At 43.7% G+C, this 26,503-nt stretch overlaps 3 protein-coding genes across 5 annotated transcripts; 2 read left to right on the forward strand and 1 right to left on the reverse strand.

Annotated features, from left to right (window-relative positions):
- Window positions 1–3,982: 3,982 nt before the first annotated feature.
- Window positions 3,983–8,028, forward strand: LOC125518593 (probable flavin-containing monooxygenase 1). 2 transcript variants are annotated; one of them, XM_048683419.1, is made up of 5 exons: window positions 3,983–4,597; window positions 6,299–6,536; window positions 6,736–6,911; window positions 6,986–7,380; window positions 7,458–8,028. In XM_048683419.1, the coding sequence occupies exons 1-5, from the start codon at window positions 4,151–4,153 to the stop codon at window positions 7,807–7,809; spliced, it is 1,608 nt and encodes a 535-aa protein (XP_048539376.1). In that variant the 5' UTR covers window positions 3,983–4,150; the 3' UTR covers window positions 7,810–8,028. The 2 variants fall into 2 exon arrangements, with proteins under 2 accessions (XP_048539376.1, XP_048539377.1); XM_048683420.1 differs by having other exon boundaries at window positions 3,986–4,597; window positions 7,028–7,380.
- A 1,423-nt stretch (window positions 8,029–9,451) lies between these two features.
- Window positions 9,452–14,260, reverse strand: LOC125518592 (disease resistance protein RGA5-like). 2 transcript variants are annotated; one of them, XM_048683418.1, is made up of 5 exons: window positions 13,716–14,260; window positions 12,713–13,620; window positions 10,274–12,170; window positions 10,076–10,135; window positions 9,452–9,979 (listed from the first exon to the last, which is right to left on the reverse strand). In XM_048683418.1, exons 2-4 carry the CDS (start codon window positions 13,540–13,542, stop codon window positions 10,124–10,126), a joined length of 2,739 nt encoding a protein of 912 aa, XP_048539375.1. In that variant the 5' UTR covers window positions 13,543–13,620; window positions 13,716–14,260; the 3' UTR covers window positions 9,452–9,979; window positions 10,076–10,123. The 2 variants fall into 2 exon arrangements, with proteins under 2 accessions (XP_048539375.1, XP_048539374.1); XM_048683417.1 differs by having other exon boundaries at window positions 13,811–14,256.
- Window positions 14,261–23,401: 9,141 nt separating this feature from the next.
- On the forward strand, window positions 23,402–25,386 carry LOC125523760 (beta-glucuronosyltransferase GlcAT14A-like). The gene is made up of 4 exons (XM_048688826.1): window positions 23,402–24,016; window positions 24,089–24,164; window positions 24,252–24,346; window positions 24,628–25,386. The coding sequence occupies exons 1-4, from the start codon at window positions 23,410–23,412 to the stop codon at window positions 25,155–25,157; spliced, it is 1,308 nt and encodes a 435-aa protein (XP_048544783.1). The 5' UTR covers window positions 23,402–23,409; the 3' UTR covers window positions 25,158–25,386.
- Window positions 25,387–26,503: the final 1,117 nt, after the last annotated feature.

Consider the following 26,503-nt stretch of genomic DNA (forward strand, 5'->3'; position numbering starts at 1 on the left):
TACCACAATAGCAGTTCTGTCATTCTAATTCTCAAAGTATTTTCGAAATCCCATACTCAGCGCTTAATTTCTGTGTATAAGTTTATTCTCATTCAGGAATCAGCTACTGTACCACAATAGCATTTCTTGTTTGAGTATTATTAATCGCTTAATTTATAACATAATTGGAGAATCATCAAACAAGAATTGTTGATTTGATGGTTGCAAACCTAGATTATTCCATTTTTTCAAACCCCATCTAATGTTTCGCATAGGGTTGATAGAAATATCTTGGTCTAAATCTGCATTTGTGAATTCAGTTTCTTCATTTTTATTGGCTTCATGATGCATTTCTGTCAGATCATAGGTATACTACTGTTAGGTGAATTTAATCATCGATTGATCTGCTTTCCATGTCATACAAAACAATAACCTTCTCTTCTTTAGGTTGTGATTTTAAAAATTGTTATAGTGTTGGTTTGAGTTACCCCTGGAATTCTTCATGATGGATGACTGGATGTTTATTTTCCCTTGCTTGCTATCATGCCATGATTCTTGGTCTCGATATGTTCAACTCAAATCATGATCCGGGGGCATCAATTAGGGGTGCATGTACTTCATCTTGGTGATTGTGCAGATGATGGTCATTTACCCATTTTTTATATAGCCCCCTTAATCTTGGCATCGATTAGTGGTGCATGTACTTCATCTTGATGAGGACTAACGACCAAGTCAGACTTCTCTTAGGTGTAATCCAACCAACGGGTTGTGCCTCCGACGTTCCACCATGCATAACTCCACGCATGAGGTAGAATCTCTTAGGTGCCGACGTAAGTTTACATTTACAAAAAATGCTTTCTGTCCGTGGTAGCTATAGCCCCCTTTCTCCGCCTCATCATTTCCTATTCTAATTGTGGTGGCCGATTCCCTAAAAAACCAGGGGGCATGCAGTTTCCGACGGCGAATGGCTTGGGCGTGGTGGCCGGCATCTAAGTGAGCGGCTGGTGGGCACAATGGCATGGTGGTCGGCAGAAAGGATGGACGGGTTGGTGAGCGGGGACTGACCATCGTGGGGCGTGACGACGTGGTGCTCGGTGGCAATGTTGGCGAGGTGTGCGGGGTGTGGCCTCGGTGTTGGGCAAAGTGGCTTGTGGCAGTCTGCTGGCCGCGGGGATAGTTTAGGGTGTTCGCGGTGCTGCTTCGACCGCGAGCAACTCGTGCTGCTTGCTCCACTACGCGCTGGTGAGTTTATTCCTAATCTCTTCAACAACCTGTGAAGAAGTTGTTGAACAAGCTAATTGAATACGAGCCAACCCGTGAAGAACCAAATTGCTATTAGCATAACTAATCTGTTATGTTAAATATGTTCAGAGGGTATCACAGCGGCGCCGAGTAGATGTTGAATTTTATTTTTTGGTCTTTGAACAGACGCCCAATTTGACTTGTTTTCAGTGCACATATATTGGTTCATCAATTAGTAATGAAAATTAGCAGCAGCTTCATTTTTCTTGTCTGTATTGCAATCAGGAAGGAACTCAAAGACAGATATACATTTTCTTACTGCATTCTACTCCATAGAATTTCTATACAGGTTAGGATAGATTATCATAGCTGTATAAACAACGGCTTAATATTTCGTATATAGTTGAAATCCTGCACATATCTCTCTTGATTTATTTATCTTGTCTGCTATCTTGCACCATTACTTGATGAAAGAAAATATTACAGTACAATTTTGACAGCGCCAACTTCCCAGAAATCTACAGTTTATGTATATCAAGGTTTTCTTCCAGTGATTCAATCCTTGTTCAAGTGCTGACATGCATAGACTTGAATGTCAAAAAAATGTGTACACATGTTTATCTCTGTAATAACAAGCTTTTACAGTCAGGGGTAAATTTACAAACGCTGGTCTGAATGCTGAAAATGCTAATACCATCTTGGTATCTTCCAGTATTATAACGCCAAAGAAAGGTTTGTGCATGACTGATGCTAGGTCCAATTAGATGGTGTAAAATCATTGCTGGATCTCAGAACTCTTTTTACTTTCAGCATTCTTAGGTAGGAGCAGCTAACCAGCAAAGGAGTTGTTGATAATATCATTGTGCAGATCGCCAATCATCTTTAAGAATGCCTTTTGTCTTTGCATGTTTCTAGGGGGTACATCATCGTCATGGCCCCCATTCCATCATGACAGAATCCACTTGTTAGAAAAATGCACTGCAAATGTTAACAAAAATTAAAATTTCTCATCATTTAATATTTACTTTTTTGCAACAAATAAAATTTCTCTTGGTTTTGCTATTCAAACACGATTAATTTCTTCTTCCTTGGGGCTTTTTTACCACTGCCATGGACAAGTGCTCCTTTAGTTCCTTGTCATATTTATGTAGTTCCTTGTAATATGTGGCTGATGGATTATGGAGAGTACCTTTGAAACTGATGTCCGTCTTTTCAGCTTACAGTTTTCCTTGGTTATATTTTGCATCTAACGAGTAGCTGCAATGATATGACTACATGTGACAATTTTCCAAGCACTGGAACTTTTTTGGTAATCATTACAGAAACTGTCGGGTCATTCAGATGAGGATGGTGCAAAGGCTAAATGGAAATACATCTTTGCAGAAATTGTAGGTTCATCTAGATGGGGATTTTGCAACATCTTATTTGAAATGAAAATGTCTCAGTTTGGCCAAAAGATGACCAGTGCCCATCTCAAGATTCACAGGAGATTGTTCTACTACAGAAAGATATTTTTCTCTATAAATATTGATTTTTTTTAGATGCTACTTTGTCTAGCAGCATACTAAATTTTCTTGTTTTTATGATATATGTGTGATAAATTCACATCGCCTTTGTTCATTGTAAACAGACCTAGTTTGTTTTGTCGGGAAATCCAAGTGCTTTTCAAGTAGTTCTGACATGCTGTAATAATGAACCATTCTAGTAATTCTTATGTCTGGCAACAATGCCCAGGAATCTTTTTGTGTGTGATCTAGAGCTAATGAGGTGAACACACGTCAAGATAAACTAGTAGACAACTGTTGTGCAATACATTGGAGTAAATCGCAGAGAAGAAATCTAAAACCAAGAAGTAAACATGAGTATTTTCAGATACATTTAATATCACAGTTATTGTCAAGCCTAGCACAGTATTCTGAAAACACACACAAATTACAAGAACACACTACCAGTGGTACTTTTACCGAAAAAATAATTCATAAGATAAATGTATTCCACCCTAGTCAAGTGGGGTATTAATACATGAACACGTCATTGTAGGTCACCAAATCCTCCATTCCTTATTCTGTAAGTTTACGGCAGCATCGTTTTATTTCTACACTGCTACTTTGATGCGCCATGTAGGCTGCTGACATGCACGATTTAAATTACTGGCATGCATGAGGTAATATTACGTTGATCCCCTTTGCTTTACGGAACAGAGACATTTCTGTCTTTTGGCTGTAAGTTTACCTCAAGTCCTTTTGTTTTCTTACCTACTGGAGATGTGGCCGTGAGAGATGGACTGAGGTGAGGAATAAGAATTCCTCATCCTGGGTGACGAATAGCGTGACCCTATATATAGAAAAGATAAGGATGGACAGTGGCAAACAAAAACAAATGTATTTTTGTTGAAAGTGCTGTCAGATTGCTAACCACGCTGGCTGTGGTAATCATACATCACTTTCAACTTATGAGTTCCCGTCCACGGTCAACAATGCTCGCTCCGACGATGGAAACTGGAAAGAAACTTGTGATGGCGTCTCATCAGCCTGTTCGTGAGGAAGAAGACGAATGCCCACGATGGACCTCAGCGTATTTTCTTTATTTTGTAGTGTGTAATACTGGTTGACCAATAGATCTAAGGCCTTCTCGTAATTTATTTCTGGCACGCTAGGATCTGTAAAGATAAGGATTGGACATGGACCAGTTGACGGAATTGTCGGATTGCTAACCACTTCTCTTCATTATTCGGTGCTGCTAGCTGTGATTCAGTAGAGTTTCTTTATGGAACACTGGCTTTTCGCTCACCTCTACTACAAAGTTATAAACACAGTCCACCCTGCTTAGTGGTCAGAGACTCAGAGTTCAGAGTCCCGTAGCGTAGCGTAGCACCCTCTTTCACGCCGGCTGTCGTCAACGGCGCACACACACACATACAAATCGACCGATGGGCCTGGAGAATAAGAGCGTGGCCATAGTTGGCGCCGGCGTGAGTGGGCTGGCGGCGTGCAAGCACCTGCTGGAGCGCGGCTGCCGGCCGGTAGTCTTCGAGGCGGGCGACGCCGTCGGCGGCGTGTGGCCGAACGCCATGGAGGGGACCAGGCTCCAGGCGCCGCGGCACATGTACCGGTACTCCGACTTCCCCTGGCCGGACTCGGTGACGGAGATGTTCCCCAACCAGCGGCAGGTCGCCGACTACCTCCACGCCTACGCGCGCCGCTTCGGCGTGCTCGACTGCGTCAGGCTCGGCCACCGCGTGACCAGCATGGACTACGTCGGCGTCGCAGAGGAGGAGGTAGTGGCGTGGGAGCAGTGGGCCGGCTGCGGCGAGGCGTTCGGTTCCGGCGACGGGGAGTGGCGCCTCACGGTGGCCGACGCCGAGGGGCACACAGAGGTAACGATATGATATGCTAGTGCACAAGCGTTTTTCCATATAGGATTAGGATGGTGGTATGCAGGTACTAGATATGAACTTGTTTGGTTTCTCTGTGATCATGGTCTCCAATATCTTCTGACCGCAAATCCTATCTTGCCGAGAGCCTTCTTTATTCGAGCTTGCTCTCATAATCACATAGCAATGGGAGTCGAGCGTTGAGGGAAGAAATGTCATGTATGGAATTCTCAATTCTTTCTAGATAAGCATCCACGCAACCATCACCTAACCATCATGTAAATGGCTGTAGTCCTAATCTCTCGAGAGTCAAGATGGCGACTATATATATTGGTTTGGATGGCGACCTATACTTTCTTTTTGAAGGATGGCGACCTATTGTTACACTCCACACCTACCGCACCGTTTTTCACTCCTCACACCAACCACACCGTTTTTCTTTTCTTTTTTTTGTGGTGGTGGGGGGTTGGACTACCATCTTGTTACTGTCACTACCTGCGGACACGCCTCTTTTTTTCTTTTTTTAAGAAGGACCTACGGGCGTGCCTATGTCTCCCTTGACGGAAGACGCAGGGCAGGAGCGAGGGACTGGGCCGGCTCAGCTCGCAGGAGGCCACAACCTTGTTTTTTCTGTTTCTTTTTCACTTTTTTTTGTTTTTTTGTTTATACTTCCAAATATATAGATTACAAAATACACTATACATAAAATTGTTGAAAAAATGTTAATCTACCATTTGTAAAATATTAAATGTGTATAGAGAAAATGTTATCAATCCCGATATTGCGTGCCTGAGGTAAACAAAAGATAAATGTTAATCTAGCATTTCTTATGCTACTGCCTCATCTATAGAAGATTTTAGCCCAAGCTCTACGCAAACCTTGCGTGCCTGGGGGCAACAGAAAATAACGTGTTGAATGTCATCAATCCCGGTGTTGCAAACTGGACATTGCAGAAGGACTGGAATGTGTCTTACGGCTAAGACTCCTATGCACGGTAGTACCCCCCCCCCCCCCCCCCCCCCCCCCCCCCCCCCGAGCACCTTCCACCCAAAGTGTTTTATTTTCCTTGTCAAAGTTGTTTCCATATGGAGTTTAAGTGAACGCTACCCTGTCCGACCTGGCTATTTGGCTCCCAAACCGATGGTTAAACTCTGCGTGGTACGCCGATCAAACCGAGAAGGTTCCTGACCTTGTATAATGCCACACCACAAGATCTTCCATGGCCTCCTTCCGGAGAGGAATTTGACATCAACCGGTTTAAAGACATAGCTAATAAGTTCTAGATCCCACTGTCCTGTGTGAGGGTCTATAATTTCCTCCACTAGGTGTGTTATAACATTGTTCCTGCTCTAGGTGTTATAACCTTTCTTGATGCACTAGAAGGAATCCAAGGATCATCCCAAATATTTATTTGCGAGCCCGTTCCAACCCGCCATACACAACCTCTCTTGAAAGTCTGAATTCCAGCCACAATAGTTTGCCAAGTAAACGACGACCCTTTCTTTGGTCCAGCCTTGTATTCCTAATATAGCACCATTGAGCTAACCCTTTTACATGATGCAAAGATGAAAGTGTAAGGGGAATGCTACATATATATGGGTCCACCGTGCAGGTGGGCTAGTTATAACTCATATTAGGCCAGGGTGTTACACTAATTAACTTTTCTCATGTGATTGTTCATAAACATGTATTCCCTTTCTCCAGGTACACATGCTAGACTTTGTGATTCTTTGTACGGGAAGGTTTAGCAATTATCCCAGCATACCCAAATTCCCTCCCGGTAGAGGCCCAGAAGCATTTGATGGGAAAGTGATCCACTCCATGGACTACTCCAAAATGGGTAGCGAGAAAGCTAAGGAGATGATCAAGGACAAGTGTGTGACTGTTGTTGGCTATGGAAATTCAGCCCTTGACATTGCTAATGAATGTGCAACTATAAATGGTAAAAATATTCAATCCTCAATTAAACATACCTTGTTTCTCTCGGTTAATGAAATTTAAACATTCTTATGTCCATTTTTCTAAAGCATTCCAATGTATTGCCTATCATGCTTATATAATCTTCATCTCTATAGTTGCCTAGATAAAAACGAAACATTGTGATTATATTTTTATAACGTTCTATTTTAATTGTTATTTAGGTACGGAGAAACCATGCACAATGGTAGTCCGAACCAAGCAATGGATCATACCGAACTTCTATGCTTGGGGTATTAACATATCAAATTTTTATCTAACTCGTTTTGCTGAACTCCTTATTCACAAGCCCGGTGAAGGTTTCCTTCTTAGCATATTAGCTACCGTCTTGACTCCATTGGTACTACAACATGTTTCCATTTTATATAATTCATAATCTTAATATTATTCGAAGTGTAAATGGTTTTGTTTTAGACTAATTTCAGACATGTGTGTTGTTCCTTTGTGTGTGAGAAGAGGTTGATGATTTCAAAGTTTGCTGAGAGCTACTACTCCATTCCAATGAAGAAACATGAGATGGTGCCTGACCATAGCTTTTTTGAGGGGATGGTGGGATGTATGCTTTCCACTACACCCAAGGATCATTACAAGAATTTAGAGGAAGGCATCATAGTTATTAAAAAGTCAAAGACCTTCGGCTTTTGCAAAGAAGGCGTGCTTGTTGAAGGTGAATCTACGTTGGTAAAGAGTGACATAGTTATATTCGGAACAGGATTCAATGGTGATGAAAACATCAAGGACATGTTCATATCAAAGTACTTTCATGCTATTGTCGTTGGCTCAACATCCACGACAACACCACTTTATAGGTCATCACTTTGCTAGACATATTTTTTTACATACTTTAAGTCTTTATTGAATAATTTATTTGATTATTGTTTCACAGGGAGTGCATACATCCTAAGATTCCACAACTTGCGGTCATCGGATATTCTGACAACTACGCGAATGTCTACACATCGGAACTGCGGTCTAAGTGGCTAGCATATTTCATGGATGGTGGATTTAGATTACCAACTGTTAAAGCAATGCAGAGGGATGTCCTTGAATGTGAAAAGGTCATGAAGCGTTACTCTCGTGAAGAATCCCGTACACCGTGCATTGGACTTCTTCCTACTTGGTACAATGATAGATTATGTGAAGACATGGGATGCAACCCAAGAAGGAAGAATGGATTTTTTGCCGAATTATTTGAGTCCTACGGTCCCGATGATTATAATGATCTTCACCCTAAGTAAGAGTAGATCTTTAGCCATTTTTTCTATGGGGCTTAATTACTAGTAACTGCTTGTTCAACTCTGTGTATGATTTTTGTCTATACTATACTTCCTGTTGCCATATAGTATGTCATAACATGTTCAATAAAACCACTTGTAGTTTTCCCCATGGTTGTATAATATAGATGGACAGATATGCTAACTCTGGGATCCTATCATAATTAGAATGTATTTTCCTATTTTGTTTGGGGATGACATATTGTATGATATCGAAGACTGATAATTTGCTACGAATGAATATGCCTCTATAAAAAGGCTTACAGACCCCTACCGGAGCCTTAAGACATTTCAATTGCCATTATCTGAAAATCTAGCTTTATATATGCAATCTAGTTCATGTAATCTTTAATCATACATATCAATTACACTTGTAGCACAAGTAGGCCTACTATCCATGTTAAGGTCCAAACTTGGGAAACCTCTATGACTTTGTTGTTTCTGAAGTGATCCCGGATTCCTTGCCTCATCTCTACTCGCCTCCCTGACTCATCGCACGATCCCGAGATCAACAGTAAATTAATCCTTGATACTTGTCATCCATCACGGATTTCGTCCATAACTTAGTCCACCTCTCTCCAGATAATGCCTAGCATCTTCGTCACCAGCAAAATGTTTCTATTCCAGCTTCCACACCTTACTATGGCGGGGCTACACAATGATGGTACTGAGGCGGCGTGCCTCACAAAGAAAGTCATTGTAGGTGTGAGCACCAAATGGCAGGCGGGCATGCCTCTCGTCCCGACCATCAGTTTTGAATGCCTAGATGTTCCTCCGGATGTCAGATCAGATGGCAATCCCTTTTACGAACCGGGCTATGGATCAAACAACCCTTTTTGTGTTTGATTTGCATGGTCATAAAGGTAAAATTGACAAGAAGGGCCAGACCATGTAAAAAGCAAGGTGCTAAACTTTGGGGAGGGTTGCGAGCATGCAAACAATGAGGCAGTCACACCAAACGACCTTGAACTAGGGGAAATTCCTAGTGAGGCGGTGATATTGGTCGAGGAACAAATCGTGTCCTCGCAGGCTCCCATTGCTCAAACCCTCTATGAGGTCGAGAGCATGCTCAGGGCCAATATGTCACCTTCTTTGGTTGTGTACCAAGAGGCCCGACCCTTCCTCCAATGTCTTCGAGCTAAGCTCCGTGGCGCTCATGAGCGGTTAGAGGCAGCGAACTCCCCTGACTAAAAATCTGAACCCATGGCGAGCACGGGTGAGCGAAAATGAGAGATGGGACAAGGGCTAGGGTGTGGGGCAAAGAATCCTGTTCAAGAGCAAATCCAATGTGAGCGTCGCTCCGACCAGACCGGTCAACCATAGAAACTGCAACAATTTTCCATAGAATTGCTACATATCAACCTTCAAATCTGGGCAGATGCATCATCTCTGCTTGCGTTCCATCACATGCTTTCTGTTGCAGAATCATATTCTCAGGCATAAGTCCCCATACATGTAGTACCATCTTATACCCTGTTTGAAACAAAAGAATTTTGCAGGAATTTCATAGGATTGGCTTTGAAAATTCCTATTGGCTTTGAAAAACCCTAAACCCTAAACTTGCTCAGCCCGGATGAACAGTGTTGTAAAAGGAAGAAGCCCAAACTAAAGCAACCCAGTAATCACTTGCCCTTGCCCTGAGCTAATTTTTTTTAACAAGTTGCTCTTACATGTTTCAGATGTCAGTAAACAATAGTACTAGTAAGCATGCACCAGATAAAAGAAAAAGTAGGCATCCACACTTGCAAAGTAAATATTCATCTGTATATTCAGAACAAACTTCTGGAAGAAATTAAATGCGCCACTTCTGGAAGAAACTAGCTTCTGCATTTTAGCCTAGATCCGAGCAGTTCACCATCTTGTTTGCAGATTTAAGACCCGTGATTGCAAGTGAATACTCCCCTGTATATTCAGAACAAACCTCAGGAAGAGAAACAAGATGTGGTCTCAGTTCATTCATCCTGTCATGGACACCGTCACGGAAAATATGATCCAGGGACATAATAGATACATGACATGAAACTGTCAATATAATGATACAGATCGCATAAGAAGTTTGCAGGAATCCTCTGCACAACAGATTATTTATTTGATGTAATAACTGTAGCTCCTGAAGAATCACCAGGAGACATCGCTGTAGATGAAGATGGCAAAATATTAGAGGGGTTATTAATCATCATCTGCTGGCCAAGATAATACTAGCAGTTAATACTAGTGTAATGATACACACCTGCAGATTAACGAGGATGATTTTCCAAAATGATTTTCCGACTCATCATCACAACTTGAACTGTCAAAAGAGAACGCGGTAAGAAATCAAATATGTATGCATGGTAAAGAAAGACAAAATTATAGAAGCAACTAATCCCGAGGCGAAGAACTAAATATGTGTTAATTGGAAGGGTGAATCGGTGTAGTTAGTAGTTACCATGACGAACTCGAGCGTCGGCTTGTTGGGATTCATGTGTACGGCTTGCCAAATTGCATCCTCTGCCTCTTCCGGCTCTGGCTTGGACCATGACACAGCGTACCACCTCCCAACATAGACCTGTTTAAGCGAAGAAAGGTTCTCCAGGCCAAAGTCCAAATTACCAAATCGATCCCATGTCCGCTGCACTGATAAAATAATCTCAAAGGTTTGTAGCTCCTGCATGGCCCCTTGTGCGAACTTCAGCCCCATGATTTGGCTGCCGATCTTGAGCTTTGCTAGACACCGGAATGGATAACTGCTGCCAATCACAAACCTTTCGTGTCGGCCTTGTGCGATTTCCGGCACCCATATATCGAGATCACGGAGTGATGGCATGATGCCAAGCACTTGAAGATGCTCCTGACTAAGTGTTTTTAGATCCTGGATTTTAAGGGTAGAGAGGTTGGAGAGCGATGATATCCATCTTGGCACATCACAAATCTCGCTAGAGGTCAGATGAATGCAGTGAAGCTGCTCAGGCGACAAGTTGTCACCTCCGAAATCTATATTTCGACGGACACCATCTATTTTAATGCATTTGAGATTGAACAGGCTGGAGAGACACCGCTGGAAAAGTTCCTTATAGTCATCGTTCCATCCATAAAACCTGACACGAAGATTCCTCAATTCAGTCAGCTTGCTCAGATCATGCAGCATGGATGGAGACGCAATATTGATACCTAGCAATTCTTGCAGCGATTTTAAATTCCCCAATCCTGCTGGCAGGGCCGTGGACATACCAAGATGAAGGTACACTAGTTGTGTTAGCTGAACAAATGATGCTGGTAACACTTGTACTGTCGTCCCACTTATGTCCAGTACTTGCAAGAACTGAAGATTCACAATCTCATCCGGGATCTCAGAGATACATGTATTGTGTAGCCATAAATACCTCAAGTGAAACATATTGCAAATAATCTTTACATGATGATTGCCCACATTCCAAGAATAACTTATGTCCAATGCACGCAACACTGAAAACCTTGAAAGGACTGGTAACAAATTGATATATCGTCCAAACACCATGATTGACCTCAAATTGGACAAGTTCATAGTTGCCATCTGCTTGGCGTCGTCTTCATTTATGCTTTGGACTGATAGACGACGGATCTTACTTGGTGCAGATCCAGATTGTTGACCACCTATACATGTTAGAAAATTCTCTTCCCTTGATATGGAAGTGATAAGGTCAAGCACCATATCGTGTACACGACAAGCACTCGCTTTATCATCAGTGACATCTGCTGGTTGGATTAAGCCTTTGTTAATGAGCTCACAGAAATAATTTTCTCCTACTTCATACAAGCTCTTTCCATGTTCTTCCCGAACAAAGCCTTCACCAATCCATTGCCATATCAAATCTCTAGCAATGATCTTATAATCTTCTGGATACAAACTTATATACAATAAACATGTTCTTAGTTGTGGAGGTAGGTCATAGTAACTGACTGATAATATCCTTCTCATGTCCTTCACATCAGTACTATCTTGTTGCCCAGAACCCATAGCTTGGTAGACCTTGGACCAATCATTTCTGTTTTTACTGGCTAACATACTAGCTGTCGTAATAATAGCTAATGGTACTCCACCACATCTCTTAATAATGTTATCAGATACTTCGGCTAATTCATTAGAAGGAAATTTTTCTTCAGCATCAAATATTCTTTGGAAGAATAAGTTTCTTGAGTGCGCAAGAGAAAGAGGCTTTAGATCATAAACACCACCAACTTGTTTGGCAACATCAAAAGCGCGAGTTGTTGTAATTATTCTACTTCCGCATTCGTTCTCAATCAAAGCATGTTTGATTTCTTTCCATACAAAATTGTTCCATATGTCATCAATCACAATGAAGTACCTATAAGACGATATCAAATGACCATGCATTAGTTAAGCTCAATGTAAACTTCTGTTTCTAATGTAAGCTTAAAATGTTCATGTGTCATCTAAAATAAAATACATTCTAATTACTAATATTAATCGGGTGACCCATGGGCAAGACCTTATGCCCATACCCTACCCACGACTAATCGGGTTACCCATGGGTGAAGATGGCGACCCATACCCTACCCTACCCACGACTAATCGGGTTACCCATCGGGCTTACCCATGGGTGAAGATGGCGACCCATACCCTACCCATTCGGGTCGGGTGCCCATGGGCACGGCCGCCCATGGGTCGGATTGCCTTGAAGTCCAGTACTCCCATATTAATATTATTCAAATATTTAATTATTTCAGAACCAAAGACCTCTTGCACACAAAGTGGTCCACAACTACGAACACGGGACATACCAAAAATCAAAACTGGATCCAGATTGAGCAAGCTGTATCAATAACATGCTAAAGTCATAATAACGTTTCATAGCTTCTATTGTGCGGTTGATGCTTAGACGCGTACCTCTTGTTTAGAAGAAAATCTCTTAGCTCGCTGACAAGCTCTGCTTCACCCCATGTTGATTCGTTGATGTTAAAGTATCTGTGCCTGTCAAGTTGATGGAGCATGTTTTTGAAAATATTCTCCATGTTAGGATTAAGAGACACGGAAACAAAGGCCCCACAATCGAATTCCGGTTTAAACTTATGATACACAGCATTAGCAAGGGTTGTTTTGCCTAAGCCTCCAAAACCAACAATGGAGATTGTCTTGACCTGTTGCTTGGACGCCCCCTCCCCCTCTGTCAGCCTCTTAACTAGGTCATTTGTCTTCTCTTCGATGCCAATGAGTTCTGTTGCCTCTTTGTATAGGGCTGATAGGCGAAGGCTGTCAATAGTTGGTCTGGCAGGCTTGGAAGGTACACTGTCAACCTTGTACCTATCGCGTCGCTCGCTGACCTCCTTGATACGGCTCCTGATGTCTTTGATCTCAGTGCCCATCTTGTGGCGGATTTTAGCCTTCGTCATCAGATCTATGCTCTTATGGATGAAGCCCATGAAGCTATGCGGATTTTTTTGTGCACGTCTATCAAGACGCACCATGAATTTATCGACACTGTCCTCGATTTCATAGGATAGCTCCCTGACTTCCCTCGCCCAAAGCTTGACCTGGACGTCAGGTGGCTGATCCAAAGGTGCCTCAGAAATCTTGAGCAGGGCTGTCTCCATGCTCTCCAGCTCGGCTTTGAGGAACCTGATCTCACCCCTGGTGTTCTTGTGCAGGTCATACTCCTCCTTGAGCAGGCCTGCGAGCGTGGGCAGGAGGGTGGTCATAGCTCCGGTCACCACCTCCATCGGGCCTCGATTTCTAATTGCTCAGTCTGAAACAATTGCTCGACTGCTGACGGGTCACCACAGCGCAGCAAAGAGCACCTGTAAAATCAAGGAGCCAAAATTAAACCATGGTTGATGCGGGGATTGGATACGTGTGTAACAGAGAAGATGCTAATGGCACCCACTGCACCGACCCTGTGGCAATTGGCAGGCTCGGGGAGCCGAAAATTTGCCGGACTTTCAGTAGGAAGGGAGGGGAAGGTGACGGTGGAGCCAAGCAGGTAAATACCTCACGAGCTGAAGTCTGAAGCCAATTTGCTTGGTCTGAACTCTCAAGTCTGAAGTCTGAACAATTGCGCAACTGCTCACTGGTCACCAGACCACAGCACAGCAAAGATAGGATACCTGTGGAACAGAGAAGACGCTAATGGAGGGGAAGGGAACTGTGGAGCCAAGCAGGAAATACGTCACGAACTGCAAAAGAGGCCACAACCAGTGGATATGTACGCGCGAGCAGTCCTGCCGACGGCGATAACCGCGTGGCACTGACGGCACGGGCGACAAGACAAGGCGCGAAGCAACCGGGAAACCCCAGGCGGCCAATCGCCGGAGGGAGAGTGCCAACAAGAGCCAAGCGCGACGGCGACGGGTGCCATTGACAGCGCGGGCTCGAGCGGCCACCAAATGGAACCACAGAAATCCAGGGCCACTCGTCGTTGGAGATATTTGCGACAGAGGAAGCCGCCCCCACCTACACGCCGACGACTCGGGCGACGGCGACCTGCCGGTCGGTGATGACAGCAGAAGCCGCGCCCGACGACGCGCGGGGCGGACCCCCGACAAGCCACCAAGTCAAGCCCGCGGTGGCCACCACGAAATCCGGGAGCCCCGCATCCGCCTCCCGGTCTCCCCCCGCGTGCGTCCCAGGTTCAGGTTGGGCTTCCAGCCGCGGCCCTGCTCCGCAGACTGCATCTCGACGCCTCCCCCGGATCCGGGAAGCGGCAGCCTCAGCGTGGCTCAGTTATCCAACACTCTGTTTTTCCGAGGAACTGATATTTTTTAGTGTTGCCATCCATACAAACCTGGCCAGGGCCGGCACCGGCACGGCCCAGGGCTAGACATGCCTGGCTAGGTGGGCCGTGCCATGCCAGCCTTCAGGTCCATGGCACGGCCACTGCTATTAAACGGGTTGGCCCACAGGCACGTTTAGCCCGTTTGTCCTGTTTGGCCAGTTTATCGTGTAAAATACCTCGAAAAATTCAGGGAAAATGTGAAAAAGTCAGAAAAATGCAGGAAAAAATAACAATAAGCAGACTGTTAAATGGGATAAATCTTGAGCCTTATTAGTGGCTGCCTCATTAAACCCTTCTATCCTCGATCGGGGACGAAAAATGGTACAATGCCATGCTGTAGATTACAAAAGGAAAAGAAAATTATGAAAGGATAAGTAAATTACAAAAGAAAAAGGGAAAAAATATACAAATACTACTACGACTATCTTCTTCTTCGACGGCAAGATTTTCAAACATGGCTTCCATTTCTTTTTATCTGCGGTGTGTTGGGCTCCTTCTGGCTAGTCCCCCATCTTTCATGGCAATTAGATTTCTCACCATATCCGTTGTGAGACTAGTTGCTCTATCCCTGAAGTATTCTTTCAGCTAGGCTGAAAGCAAACTCTGATGATGTCGTTGAGGCTGGTACTAACGGGACATCATGTGCTTATATAAAGATCATCCGATACGTAATCTTGTGGTCATGCCACCACTGCGGTATGTCGAAGTCATCCTCGTCAACTTTATTGAAGCTGACTTAGTCGCTGTTGAGATACTTTGCTAACTCCCCGCCCTTGAAAGCACTGGCATTGCTGCCACTACTAGGAAAAACCTTATACACAGAATCTTAGCAGCAGTGCGGTTTAAAAACAAACGCCGCAGTAGCGAGCTTGAGAAAACCGCGCTACTAATAACCCGATAGTAGTAACGTGGGTTTTTATCCCTCGCTACTACTAAGTGATTTCCACTGTGCCTCCCGGGACCAGTCGTAGTAGTAGCGCGGGTTATAAACCCACGCTACTACTAAGTCGATAGTAGTAGCGCGGGTTATAAACCCAATGCTACCACCTGCATCTGCTCCCACCCCACCAACCACTCCACCGTCCACCCACCCACGTTTATCAAAAAAAAAAGTTCCACCCAAACCTCGATCCAAATCCCCTCCCAATCCACGAGTGTGTGCAGCCCCGAGCGCTGCAGCCGGCCGGCCAGGCCTCCGCACGACCGCCGCCACCGCCACCCTCGCCCCTCCCCTCACTAGAAGACGACGAGAAGAGAATAGGTCAGGCGGCAGCTCTCAGTCCGAGATCCGCCAAGGGCTTGGACCCGGAGATCCACATCCATGGCCGACGGCTAGGATCTGGAGCTCCACATCCATGGCGCTGGCCGCATCTCCCCAATCGCGAGCTCGCGCGCCTGGACAGGACCTCCATCTGTCCGTCTGCTTCCGCTCCGTTCGGCCGACGACGCCATGGCCGCCAAGGTACTCTCTCGATCTACTTCCCTTTCCCTTTCCTTTTTTTCCTTCCCTTCCCTCCCTCATGCGCAGCCAGCTTTGGTTTGCACAGACGCAGACGCACACACATAGCAGCGTTGCTGACTTGTTGCGTGAGGCAGCAGGCGAGGTGAGGTGAGGCAGGACAGGACTACCCCAAGAGCCTACAAGCCCTCCTTCCTCCACAACAATGAACAGATCCACCGGCCGTACCCACCTTCTTCCGATCCCCAATCTAATTTCTCTTCCTCTCTTGCAAAGGAAGGACAAATTTGATACTGTACCCGTCACTGTCGAGTCTCACAATCCCATATCAATTCATCTTCTCATCTATCTCAGTGGTGAATTACTACTATTATTATTATACATGTCGTCATGTAGTTAAATTTGACCTTAATTTTGGCTCAATGTATGTACTGTAGATCTAAAAGTCCGCTTCTCCAATTCTTCTTATTTAAATGAGGCCAACTTTGTTCAAAGTAGAGTTGAGTTGAATGAATCATTAGGTTCGCTGGGATTCCACCTATTTGTGGTGTCCTTCCTCTAGCTGCTGACTATTATTGGGAATTATTACTAGTTCATGAACTATTATTGAATGAATCATTAAGTAGTATGTGTGTGTATGACAGGCCTGTTGTTGTGTTCATGTGAATATCATCATACTGTCGTGTGGTAATTTTGTAGCGGATCAATGTGTTGGATGATGGATCAATCTCTATATATATGTTGTTGAATGGCTGCCCTGTGAATGGTTCTACGCTCTGCGATGAACAGATCATTGCACGGCATGGCTTGTCGGCCTGTTCATGTAATGAGCTGTTGCTTGCCATAGCATATAGATCACTTATAAATGAAAATGGCCGATTTAACTCAGTTCAGTCCATTTTAACTCAGTTCATGTAATGTGTTTATTTTATCTTAATTCGGCATAGCATATAGAGGTTTATGTCTGGCCTATTCATGTAATGTGTTTATTTTAACTCAGTTCAGTCCATTTTATTTTTTGCAGATAACGGATTGTAAACAATTTTGAGTTGCCCACAAGAGAAATAGAGGTTTGGAGTGACAATTGAAGCCGGCACAAACTGAAACTACCACAGGTTGCATGTGAAAATCCACCTTATGCATATATTCATTTATTTTTTAAGTTACTATTAAGAAAAACTCGAATATGAAAAAATCCACCTTCATTTTAATATTCTGCACAATATTGGATCATAGTTCACTTGTCATTTTATAGTTGTTTGCTTTGTGCTATTTAAATTACTTATTGTAGTAAACTGAAAGATGCTCTTGTCTGGTCCTTGAATAAAATTCCACTAGGCCTATGCGCCGTTGGACGGGGGTCATCCTCCTGTTCTAAAAAAATGCGCAGTTGGACTAGATTTCCTTTTGTTCAGTTAGAATCTTGATGTTTTGTTTCCCCTATAAGTTAGCTAACTTCCCTTTTCTTGATGAAATTGTCAGGAGTGATGCTTTCTTCATATGTAATTCTATGAGAGATATGTTCGATGTTCATGCGGAGCCATGGACCATTCTATTCTCTATGACCCTGGCGACGGAGGCTGCCAGGACGGAGCCGATGGCTCCGCCCAGCGAAGGGAAGGCAGATGGCGAGTGGGTCAATGTATTTGGGTGAGGAAACCATGATGCTCTTCTTTACTTGTTTTTTGAGGAAGCTGTAGCCTCCCGCATGCGCATGGTAGATTCAGTTGTGCAAGTGGGTAGTATCTTGATTTCCACTGGACATATTGCCATGGAGCTGAAAACAATTGATGCTTTGCATAGGTTCATGGCCCTGCCATGTGCTTGCTCATGTCTATGTCCATGAGCAACAGCAAAATCAATCATTTAGTAGCATATCGTCTTAAACCTTAGTACTTTCCCTAGCAACTGGATATACCGGACTCTATAGTGCGAGTGCATTTTCATTTTTGTTAAATTTGTACACCCTGCCTGAGAAAACAGTAGCCGTCACTTAGCTTTTTGTTGGGTGCCTTATATAGGATGCACTTCCTCTATTACCGGACGACATCCACTAGGTTGATGATCCTAAACAGCCTGGGAGAGTGAATGCTTCAATGCTCATCACATACGTGTATGTAGAGTCTGGACTAGTTCATAATCTGTTTTCAACATTTGTACTACTAGATAAGTAGTAATTCTGAACAACTTTGTGGCTTGCAAAAACCAGATTGCAAGTAATTCTTAACATCTTTGTAGCTTGCAAGAAAATACTTGAAATCAGTTAACACATGACCCCCGCGACAGAAGGCACTAATTAATGCTAATGATTTAGTAACTACAAATTTCTGTATTTTTCTTTGCCTTGTCCCGCCCAGCAATGTATTGTATTTGTCTTCCAAGACTGAACTTGGTGCCAAACATTGCGGCGCGAAGTAAACACATCACCCTGCCTGATGTGGTACTATATATAGTGAATAACCTAACAAGAAATCTGCTAGCACACAAAGTAATTTAGTTCACATATGCATTTCTGTGTTTCTTTTGGACTTTATGTTTTTCTATGCATTTGCCAAATCTATATATTTAGTTTGAATAAGAAGTGAGGAATTAAGGATATATATTCGGCATGAGCCCCTTTAAATTGCTAGATGATAAGGAATCTTAACTTAATGGGTCTTGTGAATTGTAATATACTATTTAGTTTAACCGATGCAATTTGCGTACTAACAAGTTTTCACTTTCCCGACGTGGGCGCAGGGGTGATCGACGCTGACTAGCGTGGCCCGGTGGGCGTTGTGCTCTTCAACCACTTGGAGGCGGACTTTGCTGTGAAGCACGGTGGCCACATCGAACAGATGAACGTCCAGGTGATTTTGACATCGGAGGTCTTCGAGGTGGAGGTCCTCGACGCCATCGTCCGGGGGAAGGAGGATTCGGGTACATTGGCGTCTGAACTCCAAGCCTTGGTAGATACATCTAGAGAAGTGATTTGTTTAGGTTGGTGGTGGACCACTAGGGGAGGTACTTCGATGATGGTTGTGTGTCTGATGTTAAATGGAATCCTGAGATGGTTTTGTGACGTTGGTTAGCTTTGCAATGGACGTATTACCATTCATGAATACCACATCTAACTTTTATTTTTTTAATTCCTAAATTGTTAGTAGTAGCGTGGGTTAAAAGTGAGCGCTACTAGTAGTTAGGTTAGTAGTTAGGTTAGTAGTAGAGTGGGTGTTAGCTTAGTAGTAGCACGTGTGCACCTGCGCTACTAATCATTTAGTAGTAGCGCGGGTTTAGCCCACGCTACTAGTAATAGTTAGCTGTAGCGCCTTATTGGTAGCGCGGCTGTCCGCGCTGCTGCTAGCCTAAAAACCCGCGCTTCTGCTAGCCTTTTCCCTAGTAGTGTGCTGCTATGGAAGAGCTCGGGATAGAGGAGGAAGAAGAAAATAACTTGCTCCACACTCCTTTATTTTCCTGCAGTTGCTTGGTGCATGCCATTGCATCCGAACTCCGGCATATTTTTGCTCGTACTTACTATAAACTTCAGAAAGCTTATCACAAATATTAATGAAATAAGCAAAATAATCTAAATGTTGGGACCTAGCTCGTACATTGAGTGCATTACCAAATAGATCAAGTTTAGCCTAGGATCCAACATAAATGCAAATGCATACAACATAGGAATTGTTTTCGCAGTATTACAAATATTTAAGTTTCATGCGAGCAACAACTTGAAGTAATAATTTACCGCCTTCGTATGCTTTCAGAGGAGAGGTGCGATAATAAAACCTAGAGAAAGAAATTGTTGCATCATAAAACACCTCCAAAAACTTAATCAATACTTTAGCAATAAGCAATTATCACGGGTGATTAGCTTTCTTCCATAATTTGCATTATTAAATCTGGAGAATGCATCTTTGTCTCGGATAAGATAGTTAAGCACCATATATGTAGAATTCCACCTAACATGCATGTCCAAATTATACTTATGAGGAGTTACTCCTATAGCAATGCAATATATCTTACTCCTATAGGCTATAGCAATGCAATATATCTGGTAGTTTGCAGTTCGCTAATTAGAGTTACTAAGATAAGAAATTGCAGTCCGCAAAATTTCAGTGTGTTGTTTGCATTTCTTTAAAGCGTATTTAGCAATAAGATTAATTATATGGCAAACACAACATTGATGCAATAAAAAAGAAGCAACATATACAAAAAATACAGGACCGAGGTCATGTTGAGGAAAACATGATGCAAAAAATAACGGGCGCCAACGATCATTTAGAGTAGGGTTTAGTTAAAAATTGTCCAAAATGTAATGAATTTCGTCTGGTTTATATGAAAATTCGCCAGTTTGCATGAATTTCGCCCGCTTAGTTCAGATAGTAGTTCATATGTATGCGGACAGCGTTGGATGGCCAGCTCCCGCATCCGTGTTTGCGGACTGGTCCCTTGGTCCGGGGACGGATGCAAGAGGGAATTTGCGGGTCAGCATTGGAGATGCTCTAATTGCCGGTATTAGTCGCAACTGTCATGTACCTATTATATAATCTATCTATTATTATAATAGGTAGACGGCTATATAGAGAATGGAAATTGCTAATAGAGCTCAATCTCCAAGGAGCCCTTAATTTGATTTTCTGCGTTTCAAAAATATCTAAAAGAAATAAACATTATACATATGGATGTATACTATTTGTCTACAGAGTTTCATTGCAAAATACATTTTTGTGCGAGCTATAGAGAAATGGCAAAATCATGTATTTCCAGCACATGTATTATTGAAAATGCCAAATGGTGGCCGAGCTTCATAAAGAATGTACCTAGAGATTCAAACTATTCAGTTGTTTTTGGAAAACGTACACATATACCTAGAGATATAATGTACATGTATGTAAATTTCCAAGATGAAATACATTAAAACGAGAGTGACGGGCATTGGTGTCAAGCTCAGAGATGTTCTGCTATCTTTTCAGTTTTGACATCTCGGTCTTTACGTGACTTGTACTTTGTACTATATGATATGAATCAGACACATATTACCATGCAACAAAAATACATTAAAACGAGAGCTACTCAAAAAAGAAAAACCTGTGGCTTTTTAGTACATGTACTATTTATCGTCAAAATCCAAGTTTTGGTTTTTTTGTGCAGCTTGCATTTCAAGATATTTCATCCACCCATACACATTCTATCCTTGTATACATGTGTATCTGTTTTCAGATTTTTTTTTGAAAGTGAAAAGCTTGGATTTTGAATTTTTCAAAATTAAGGCCATGGTCTCCAAAATGACATACTCATGCATTATTAACTATGTTTTTTGTACAACTCACATCAAAACTTATTTTGTGATGAATATAAAATATACATCTATGTGTAGTCATGTATTTATTTGTAGTTTTTTTAAATAAAAATATAATTTTTTAGTTTTAGAAAAATAGGACTCCATGGAGCCCGAGAGCAAGAAAATACACTCACAATGGATAAGGGATATAAAGGAACATATCAACAATTTAGCCAAGGATAATTTCGCCTTAAATTGTCTATAATTATGAGCCTTGATAATGGTGCCGAAAATAATACACCTTACATAAAGGAATGACAGGAGTAATTGATAGACATATAGAAAATAACAAAAAATAAATGCTAATGGAGCTCAAGCTTTATGAAGCACTTAATTTGAATTAAAAAAATAAAATTTAAGTTTTGAAAAATATGTGGTAAAAATATTAAATTTAAGTTTTGATATGGACACATAGTACTTTTCTGCAAAGTTTCATTGTGAAATATTATTTTATGCGAGCTACACAGAAATGAAAAAATCACGTATTTCTAGCACATATACTATTCACTACAAAATACATGATTTTTTACAGCTCACATCAAAACATATTTCGTGATGAAATTATATACACATCTAGTATACTTCTATATCTTACTTGTGTATTTTTTAGGTTTCTTTGAAACTTAAAAAGTGATTGTTTAGTTTTTGAAAATTTTGGCTTCAGGGGAGCCCAAGAGCATTTTTTCTCAATGGACCCCGAGAACAAAAAATCGACTCGATGGATAAGGGACATCACAATAAAAAAGGGGCAATGCTACATGTCTGCCGGCGGATAAAAGAAAAACATCGGCCACCTCCGCGACCATCGGATTGACACAAAAATAGCCATGGGATCTCTCCAAACATGCGCCTCATGAACTGCAACAAGCTGATTGTTGCGATGGCCACTCTGCAACAACGGCTTTGTTGCAAAACAACCGGAAACGTTTCTTCGGCGTGACACGTTATTTTAAGCATTATTTATGCAACAAAGGTCATGTTGCATACAAATATTTGCAACAGAGTTTGTGTTACAGAATTTTTTTCGTTTTTCACCTTTGTGCAATATAGATGATGTTACGGAAAGATTTTTGCAACAAGGATGATGTTGCAGAATTTTTTTATGAAAAATGATCAAGTTATGTACACGCTGGCAACTTGTTGGTGCTTTGTATGTTTGTAACATAGCATGTGTTATAAATTTGTGTGTGCAACATGCCCAATGTTGCAAAACTTATTGGACAGTCTTGTGTAGTGCTATGTGTTGTATGATTAAAATTGAATCGGACGGCCACGGAGGTGCTGGATACGCACGACCCATCCGCCGGTTGAAAGGTAGCGTTTCCCATAAAAAAGACCTATCAAATAGAACCTCAAATTCTCAGTTGAACAATGGAGATCCCATTCAGAAAGATTCTTTAGAACGTTAGATCTGAGTGAGGGATTGCAGCACCCGAGCTCCACTGCTCCCTATATTTAAACACTTTGAAATTCGTGTTTGGAAGTTTCAAAAAATATGAATTTTTTTCTGGGGATACATATACACATTCCGAATACCCGTGGCAAGTTTTGGTACAAATCTCGCTTTGTTTTGGGCTATAGAAAAAAAAACAAATTTCTGACAATGTATAAGAGAAAAGGGGTGCCATTTTTATCAGAAATTTCTCTTTTTTGTATTTCTCAAAATACAAAGTATTTCTTTTTTAGATTTTTACCGGGTCTTAGAAATGTGTCTATGCATTCACGTATTTGATTTATTTATTTTTAGCAACCGAAGTGTGTTTTTCAAAAATTTCAAATATCAAGAATAGACTGGAAGTTTTTCTCGCAAAAAAGAACCCTGGAGCCCGGTAGCTGCAAGCACTTTTCCCCTCCCTCACTCTCTCTCTCTTCCACATGCTGCCTCCACCCAGTCAACCAAGGCAAGGCAAGACGTTATTCGCGGCATCTGGCTGCTGCTTTGCCCGCGCCGTCACCTTCCTGCTCCATCCGCTTGCAATTTATATGCTGGAAGCCTCACAAGTTTATCCAATTCACAACCGCGCTTCGCCACCATGGATACTCCGAGTATGCCACCCACCCAACACCAGCCAGCCGACTCGCATCCCTACTCTGTCACCTTGGATATCGGCAGTCCCTCCTCCTTGTTCGGACGCTCCTGCGGTGGCATCGACCTGCGGTGGGTGCGCTCCGTGGCCGCCGGGGGCATCTTCTCCGTGTTCCTCCTCGCGGCCTACCTGATCGCATTCCCCTCCACCACAATATTCCATCAACGGTACCCCTCCTCTGCCACCTCGTCTACCTCGTCGCAGGCCGGGACCCCACGCTTCGCCTACCTCGTCTCCGGTTCGGCTGGCGAAGCCGGCAGGCTGCGCCGCTGCCTCCTCGCGCTCTACCACCCACGGAACCACTACATCCTCCACTTGGACGCGGAGGCGTCCGACTCGGAGCGCGCCGAGCTGGCGGCCTTCGTGGCCGAGCACCCGGTTCTTGCCGCCGTGGGCAACGTGCGCGTGCTGCAGAAGGCCAACCACCAAGGGAGCATCACCATGGTAACCACCACGCTGCACGCCGCCGCCAACTTCCTGCCCGGCCCCGGCGCCGACTGGGACTGGTTCATCAACCTCTCCGCCTCTGACTACCCGCTCGTCACGCAGGACGGTCGGTACCACATATACGCTTATATAGCTGCTTCCATTCATGATTTCGTGGTGACATTATCAACCTCTGCAGATCTGATGGACGTGTTCTCGCGGCTGCCGCGTGACCTCAACTTCATCGACCACACGAGCGACATGGGCCGGAAAGCGTACGTTCCTCCGTAATAAAATCTGCAGAGAATGGCGTCGACACTTGCGACTGAGTTCGGTACCGCACACATGGTTTTTCTTAACAGGTCCTCGAGGGCGATGGCGGGGATCGTCGACCCGGGGCTGTGGAAGAACGATACCGAGAAGCAGGAGCTGCCCACCGCCTTCACACTCTTCAAAGGTATGAACCTTGGTATTCCAAATGCCATGTTTTTGGTGTATGAAGATAGACTAGGTCTTTTTCCCCAGGGTAATTTTCATTGCCGCATATAAGTCTTCTAGAAGTGGAAGTCGTACCACATGTTGTTAACTACACACGGTGCATCCATTGCCACCTGTTGAAATATATTTCCCGCCTCTCTTCATCAGTTTGGTCTTTTGGATGAATTGACTGTTTGAGACTTTTGGATAGTACTTTACAACCATACAACTAGACTGAACTTCAATTTGTGTGATAACCAGGTTCTGCTTGGACGGTGTTGTCACGGCCATTCGTCAAGTACTTGATCCGGGGGTGGAACAACCTCCCGCGCACCCTCCTCGTCTCCTACGCCAACCTCGTCTCCTCCCCGGAGGCCTACTTCCACACCATGGCCTGCAACGCCGAGGAGTTCCGGAACACCACCGTGAACCACCACATGCGCTACATCTCCCGGGGCGACTTCCCTGCGCATCAACCAGAACTCATCAACTCCAGCCACTGGGACAGGATGCTCGACAGTGATGCCGCCTTCGCATGCAAGTTTGGCCAGGACGACCCAGTGCTTGACAGAATCGACGTAGGGCTCCTGTCGCGGCAGCCCGGCATGCTTGCCCCCGGCAGCTGGAGCATCGGTGATACCGGCGGCGATGGCTCCTTCTGGATCGTGAGGGACGCGACGCCACTGCGTCCTGGCCCTGGAGCAGCCCGGCTGCAGCGGCTCGTCACGTCGCTCTTGTCTGAGGACAACTTCCGGCCAAATCAGTGCAAGTTAGTCGATGACAACGCCTGAGCTTCATCTGTGGGCACGGGCACGATGGGCTGCTGCCAGCTGCTAGTACTGCCGGCGGTGCTCCGTTTTTCTTTCAGGCTCAGCATCAGCAGTTAATAATTAAGCACGCTAGCTCTATGTATTCATGCACACACTAGAACTTTGGGAATGAGTGAGACGTGTCTTCTCATTCCGGCGCCAAGCAGTTGACATTCGAGATACACATATACGTATTTCTTTTCTCTTTGCCTATTTGTTCCTCGGTGCTGTGTAACATAACTGGCCCTTGAGCATTAATTTCCCGAAGAAATAAGGAACACTTCCTAGAGATCCTATTATTACCTCTCAGGGCCTCACCTTTGAGCATGTTGAGCAATTCGCCACCCTTTGGGAGAAGCTCTATAATGTCATACTCACCCCTGGAGTCGACGATACAATTATTTGGAAGTTTACTAAAGATGGTGTATACTCCGCGTCTTCTGCGTACAATGCTCAGTTTGAGGGTCTCATGGCCTCAACCATGATCTCAACAGTTTGGAAAGCTTCCCCCCCCACCCCCCCCAAGTGCAGATTTTTTTGCTTGGTTGATAATCCAGAATAGGGTGTGGACCGCCGATAGGTTGCAACATCGGGGATGGCCGAATTGCAACCTTTGCCCTCTTTGCAAGTAGGTTCAAGAGACGGCTGCCCACCTCCTCTTCCAGTGCCGGTTCACAGTGAGAGTGTGGACGGAGATTAAGACTTCGCATGGTTTTCACGACATCGACCCGACAGATTGGAGACTTGTGCCCTTGGTGAGAGTTTGGTGGGACAAGGTTTGTCACAAGAGGGGTGACGCGAGGATCTTCCGCAACACCGCCGCCCCTACTACCGTCGTCATCGCCAAGATTAAGGATGAAGCCTCTGTTTGGGCTCATGCGGGTGCGAAGTATTTGAGTAATATAATGCCGTGTGAGTAATTTGTAATCACGCGCTTGGCGGAACCATGTCTACTCCTCTTCTTAATTAATGAAAATGACAAATCTTTTGCCTTGTTTCAAAAAAAAATACAATAATGGACAGTCGTGTGTTTGTAGTAGCAAGTTTTGGCGTCTTAGTGCAAAACTGTGGATCTAGTCCAAGGCAGTGCCGTAGTAGTATCACCCAAGCACGGTAGAAGCTCTCCCTAGTTCGGATTAGCACAAGAAGTACGATCTCTTGGACTCTCAGCGCATACAGAAATACAGCCGCTACGACTCAGGCAGCAAAACGAAGTCTGACTTCTTTTCTATGTCAAGTCCGCCTGCCGCCTGGGATTTTCATCTCGCGTAGACAGTTGCATCGTTTGAGAAGTCATGTCCGAACGTTTAGAATTCTTGACCATTTGT

The sequence above is a fragment of the Triticum urartu genome, chromosome 7, assembly GCF_003073215.2.
Source record: "Triticum urartu cultivar G1812 chromosome 7, Tu2.1, whole genome shotgun sequence".
NCBI classification, from domain to species: Eukaryota; Viridiplantae; Streptophyta; class Magnoliopsida; order Poales; family Poaceae; genus Triticum; species Triticum urartu.